This window comes from Poecilia reticulata, linkage group LG4, assembly GCF_000633615.1.
Source record: "Poecilia reticulata strain Guanapo linkage group LG4, Guppy_female_1.0+MT, whole genome shotgun sequence".
Taxonomy (NCBI): domain Eukaryota; kingdom Metazoa; phylum Chordata; class Actinopteri; order Cyprinodontiformes; family Poeciliidae; genus Poecilia; species Poecilia reticulata.
This window is the reverse complement of record NC_024334.1, coordinates 9,326,184-9,332,933: the sequence shown is the minus strand read 5'-3', so window position 1 is coordinate 9,332,933 and position 6,750 is coordinate 9,326,184. Positions and strand designations below refer to the sequence as shown.

The following is a 6,750-nucleotide window of genomic DNA, read 5'->3' as shown; positions in this document are numbered from 1 at the left end:
GTCGGATTTTTAATATAGCGTTCTGATGCAAAAATGAGCAATAATGCTAAAGAAAGCTGCAATGTAGTCAATAACCTGCGGGGAGTCAGAAGCATGTTCACTAAGCTGTACTCGTACCATTTAGTATGTTGCATAAACTAAAATGAGAGCATGTTGTCTGTCAATGCATTGTGACACCTCTCTCTGAGCCCATTTGTGAGACTACTCACTGCCTCTCTGGGACCTGTTGCTATGGTAATTAATAATCTGGACCTGGGCTGGCTCTCAGTCTGACAGTTTGCTGGAGTCATTCTATACTTGAGACACTCAGCGTCGGTCTGAAGGACCCTGACAAAAAAACCATAATCCCTTGCTTTGCAAGTCAATCACTGCTCTCCCTATGCATTGCTATGGGAAGGCCCCAATCACACAAGAATGGGTCATCTCCAGTCAGAATCTATGTCTCTGTGTTGCTCTGTGATGGACTAGAGATCCATCCAGTGTGGATTTCCCAACCAATGACTGCAGGTGAAAGACAAGCCCCTACACAACCTAGCAGTGATATGAGGGTAAAGACAGCAATGGTCTTTTCAATGCATGTTGGAATGTTGCACACTCCCTAATACGTTAACAGTAGTTGAAGACAGTTGACTTAAAGGCTAGAAAAGTCTGTTTTTAACTGTTCTTTTAAATTAAATCTTAATTCTGTGGGAGAATTATAATATAACTCTCTTAGAAAATTATACTTGGGATAGCTAGAAAAAGTACAGATGTGGGACATTTGGTGTGGACTAGCATATAATAGACTAAACTGAAAAAAGAACAAATTAAACTGTCAGATTGGTTGATTTGTTAAAATATTTTAGGTTAACTCCATTCAGGGATCGGTTTGAAACAGTAAAACTGCAGTGTTTTTCTTGCTTCTGATTTAGTCTCTGCTAGTACAAACATGCAGGCAGCAAACAGCGGGAAGAGTCTTACAGAAGGCGGGATGTGAAAGAGAAGAACAAAAGAAGTTTGCAAGTTCAAAGGCAACCCAAAGTTCATTGTTTCCTTTTGGTTTTACATTTCCTTCATCTTCTCTCTCGCTGCCATTCACCGCTCAACAGCTCTAAACACCCCTCCTCCCCTCTCTGCTCTGACCTAATACAAAGTGACAGTTCGGCAGGGCCTCTAGGAGAGTGTGTGCGCTTGTCTGCTTATGTGTGAATATCACTGTAAATGTGTGACAACTTGGCATATCGCAGAGGTATGAGTCATCCCCTTCTTCATCCTCTTTGTCTCCTGTATGATTGGTGGCCTTCATGAAAATAGACTAAAAAAAAAAAAAACCGTTGGATGAGTGTTTTTCTTGCAGTAGTTCAGTAGGGCTGCACTTCTGTCTGCTACAGGGGGCGGAGATATGAAAGAGCACCGTACAGAGAGGTTGTAGAACAGGAGGAGTTCAACGCAGCAGGCAGGCAATGCAGGTTGAAGACCCACAACTGACCTGTCTGAATTCATGACACATCTGGATATTGACTACACTACCAGGATTCTGTTTAAAATATCTGATATTTCTGCCATAGTCTTCTGTAAACGTTAGTTTATTAGGATCCCCATTTGCCATTGCCGTGACAATTGCTACTCTTCATAACAAGTCCACATCATAAAAACCACATTCATAACAAAAACAGCTACACACACTTAATATAGCATTAGTAATATAAAATATTAATGGATTCAAAGATGCACAATTGCAACATTTTATACAATAAAATTATTAAATGGGGCTCTTTTAAAAGTACAAGCATTTGTTACATTTAAAAATAGAGAAAGAAAGGAAYGCCATGCTCTCATTCCTCTAAAAATAACAGACTTTTGTCCAGGATTGCGGTCGGGTGATGGGAGACTAAAACAATCCTTTAAATCACACCTGGCACTAAAATTATGTGCAGTATAAATTATGTAAAGTGTGGCTAAATATAAGTTGATTATAAAAACGTATACAAAATATTTAGTATAAACATGTAGTACATTTAGTATTACAATATTTCTAAAAAAAAAAACAAACAAGGGCGTTTTTTACCAATGGGCATGGCAATACTACTCCATCCATCCATCCATCCATCCATCCATCCATCCATCCATCCATCCATCCATCCATCCATCCATCCATCCATACATCCATCCATACATCCATCCATCCATACATCCATCCATACATATCAATACTGAAGACCTGTCAAAAGTCTACAGAGCAAAGGTCGGCACACGCTTCTGATGGGTGCCAACCTCATGAGCAACTACCGAAAAAATTGTCACTATATTCTCCCATCAAGTTCTAATAGATTGAATATGCATTTTAGTTAGTTCTGTAATACATTTTAATCTGGATAATTGACAAGTTTTTCTGCCTCTACACAACAAAATAAAACTACCAAAAAGTACTCTGTTTTACTGTTTCTTTTCAACTCAGTGAACAAATGTTGCAAAATCACGAGAGGATAAAATACTTATTTTATCTACTGACATCAAGCTTATTTTTAAATTCAGATGAAGTGGATCATATGCAGCTAATAATTATTGCATAAACTGCAACCTGAATGACACTTACTGATGCCAAGTGAACAGTTGAGCCCATTAATTGTTTATGGGGGATTTATAAAAAATTTGTACCCACTCGAAAATATAACGAGTCTAAACATTAATTATTTATGAGGAACTATAAGATAAAGGAAAAATAAGAGTAAGTCATGAACGCCATTAGATAAATGTACATGCTGACATGCTGAAATCCATGAGGATCACTGAAAACAAGTAGCTGCCTGCAAATAAGATTTTGGAAACATTATTTTTCTCCCTACTTTGTGACATTTATTCAGCGGCCCTATTTAACACCACATGAACTCTAAGTTATTTAAAAGGATTGTAAGTTCCAGGTTCCAAACTATCACATCATCACACTATTCCCGGCTGGAATAAGCTTGAATGAAAGATAACCCAGTCTGGAGAAAGAATCATGCCCTATCACTGAAATACTGTTGAGCATAGCAGCACTGACTGGGTATTACTCCAGGGTATTTTCTGTCATGACACACCTCATTCTTGTTCTTGCACTCTGACATCATCCAGCAGGGAGACATAATTCCCACTGTCTTCAGTAAGAACTCAGCTCTGACTCATTTGCCTTCCTCRGCTCAGGATTTCTCACTCAGCAGAAAGGCCGGCCTGTGTGAGCTGAATGGACAGACTCAGAGGAAGAGAGGGAAGGTTTGTCTATTTGCTAGGAGACACTRCATTGATTTCAAAGCTCACAGACTTCTTGTTTGATTTTTATTTTTATTTTTATTTTTGCTTAGGCATGTGTAGCTCTGTCTCACTCCAGGACTGACTGATGTTCATAGACAGCTAACAATAGAAGATACAAACCCTGTTCACACAGCGTTCTATGGATGCCAGTCAGCTTGGTTCCTCTTGCTTTYAGTCTGTTGGTATTCARGGTTTAACAGCATGAAAGGCTTCATCTTGTTCTCATCCTCAAAGCCTCTCCCACTCTTCTACCTCCTCTTATTTAAAGACTCTCTGTCTCAGCTCCTCATTCAGGATGGTATTAGCACTCTTTGTGTTTGAGTGAGAGCAGAATAATGCCAGCATCTCTTTTTGAGCTCAAACTGAAATGCCCTGAATTCCCATGGGTTCTTTTTATGTACGATCCGTAGTGACCTAATGTGACTGAAATGAGCTGAAATCCTAAAACACCATATTTAAAATATAGAGACCCTATACCGGTGCAGAATGTAATTGTTTGATCAATGTTTGATCAACCAGAAAAATCTTCTGTATAACGTTTTAACTAAATATTGATGACCTAGGTGGGAGGAATTGGGTATGAGAGTGTTTGCTACTGTAACAAGTGACAGCAGGAACGGAGTATAGAAACATGTTCATATGACACAGAAGTCAGGTAAAAACAGTTCTGAGAGGTAATGGAGGCTGGACAGATTTAAAAATTCAGTCACAAGAGGGTCAGTCACAAGAAGCTCTCCATAACTGAGGAAATTTAAAAATGCATATCTATTAAAAACCTGCATTAAGTCCCTAAATATCTAGAAAAAAACAAGCTTATTAAAAACAGGTAAACACAGCAGCACAAGTAGGCACATATGCAGCTGCTGGTTGTGCTGCGCTGGTAGTTATGTGGTTAGTGTATTTTTTTTTTTTGTCAATCAGAAAAATGTGTCTGAGGACGAGAAAAAGTTTTCTCATGTTGCTGCAGTAACAGCAGGGCTGAGCAGTTTCCTCCACAAAACTAGTTTGGATAGATTTTATTCTGCTCAACATATTACAATGGTCTGAATGGTTTTTTTTTGTTGTTGTTGTTGTTGTGTACAAAAAAAAAAGTTGTATTATTGTCAAAACACTTCACATTTATGAACTAATTTGTGTTAGAATATCAGATAAAATCCCAAACACATACATGAAAAAAATGCAAAACACATTGTTTTTATTGTGAATAATTTTAAAGGAACAATGCTCTTAAATAGAACATTTATTGGAATAGCAGCACAATATGTTGATTAATGTCCATTTTGAGTTCAAACTGTAAAAAGCAACCTGATGTCAAAAATCTTCCTTTAATAAACAAATCCGGTAAAAAATAAAAAAATTWAAAAAAGAAGAAGCCAGATGAAGCAGAAGACGGTTGAACTTAAGGGAGCAACAACAACAACAACAACAAGCCATCTGGTGATAAACTGTTATTTACTACACTGAATTACTCAGAGATATACACCCATCCTCCTACACACAAGACAAGTRTGCAAACAAAGACGAAAATTCATCACATGTGAAGGGTGACACACATCAAAGAGAGAACTGGGTTGGATTTATGCACAGCAGCAGCCAAAAAACATAACTGGAAATCATGGGAGTGGGTGTGCAGTTGGCTTAAGTGATAACAGAAAACAAATATGATTAGAGTCGAAGAATATTTGAGAAAGAAATAAAAAGGAATGCTCCATGGGGCAGGCATGAAGAGAGGAGGAGACAGGGCAGGCTTCCCCCTGCTTGTTCAGGGCATATTCAAGCCTGTGGAACGCCTGACACAGGCGGAAAGAAATACGGCGTTATTTATATTGTAGAGGCTTGGCTATTCTGCCTGAGAGGAGGTGCTTTTTTTAATAGGGCACAAAATAGAGCAGAGGAGGTTAAAGGCCAAAGAGAGGACAATCGARAATGATCATGGGTACGGATGCATGAACATAAGGCGAAAACCAAAAGGGAACAGAACAAGAAATGTATAATTTTGTTGGGATTACTTTAAATACTCCTCTTAACTCTTTTGCTTAAAATCTGCGTACGTTGGAGTGGAAGCGCATGTCTCAGTCAACAGCCAGGAGCAGGGACATTTMCAGAGTTTGGACTGAAATGGAAAGTATGGACTGGGCTTTACACACCATGTGACTGAGAATCGTCTCATCAGCAGCCAGTTTTGGGGGGAAGGGAGTGTTGAACCCAAAAATACTGTGGTGCAGCTGGAGAAAAATAGCAATATATGTATTGTTGATGATGATCAGTTCCCGAGATGCGGCGGCCGCTCGCTCTGTTCGTGGCATTTTCAGCACCGTGGGGCAGTGGACAGCTCCGCTCTGCTGTGTTTGTGACATTACRGCCGCCTCCCTCAGCCATGCGTGCTTTCACATGAGGAAGAGGATGAGCAGAAACCAGTATGGAGACGCAGAAGAAAACAGGCGCACCTTATAGTGACCATGGTAACAAAGGAAACAACCACACAAAGGCTAAATCCTCTGTTTTCGCCGAATTCCGGCATAAATTAAAGGCGCGATTTGAAAAATGAACAACCCGTGGCAGCCAAGTTCACCAACATTTCACTGCAGCTAACGATCAAGGCGGAGTCATGCTGGCAGCAGAAACAATCCATCGTCCTCCACGGACAATTGGCTTCCCTGCACATCACATGTAGTGGACTACTGTCAGAATGACAGCGCGATGCGTGAGCTACTGTGTGCAGCTGCACCGTGGGTACAGTCCACCCTGCACAAAACCCAAAGTCACGCTGTGTCCGCGGGACTCGCCACGAACCAATGAAGCAATTCATCTCCCTTCAGAACCGAAGTACTAAGCTGGTAAAACCGCCCAAAGCCGTGGATGCCTGGGCACGGAGGCTGCCTACCTGTCTCCAGGTGCAGGGAGATCCGCGCCTCGTTGATGTAAGGCGTGTCGCTCTTGGACCGGACCCTCCGGATCGGTCTGCGGTCTACCTCCTCCTCCGGCGCCGCCGCCATGTTCGGCCAAGCCGGGCAGCGTCCACAGGCGACCGGCGGGACTGAGAGAAGGAGAGAGGGAGAGGGTCGGCGCCGCAGCAGCAGCAGCAGCAGCAGTGAGCAGTGCGTTCGCCCGGAGAGACGGCGTGGGAGGGGGCGTAAAGAGGGGATAGAGATGAAGAGGAATAAATGAGAGGCTTGATGGGATATTTCTATCCCTGCAGTTCAGCTCAGGTTCCAACAAATCACCACACATTACTGTAACTGGCATGTAGTCGTGTAAAYCTTAAAGTGAAGGAATTAATCTGGGACGTAATAAAAATGTTTAAAAGGCAATATGATAAAAAAATAAAATAAATAGAAACTCTATAAAGATTTACAGAGGAACAAAAATACCAATTCATTTACGTAATTCATTGTCGAAATCGTACAACGTAACACTATAATTTACTGACAAAATCATTACACTTAGAGTAATTGTTAAGTGGCAGTTAGATTAAAACAA

General features: G+C 40.7%; 1 protein-coding gene across 1 annotated transcript in view; it reads right to left on the bottom strand.

Moving 5' to 3' along the window:
• The window catches only part of phactr1 (phosphatase and actin regulator 1), a 38,658-nt gene extending 31,954 nt beyond the window's left edge, over positions 1 to 6,704 (bottom strand). Inside the window, exon 1 of the mRNA XM_008406717.2 lies at positions 6,155 to 6,704. Within this exon, the coding sequence (XP_008404939.1) occupies positions 6,155 to 6,266 (112 nt within the window). The 5' untranslated portion in view covers positions 6,267 to 6,704. The remainder of the gene's footprint in view (positions 1 to 6,154) is intronic.
• Between the last annotated feature and the right edge of the window lie 46 nt (positions 6,705 to 6,750).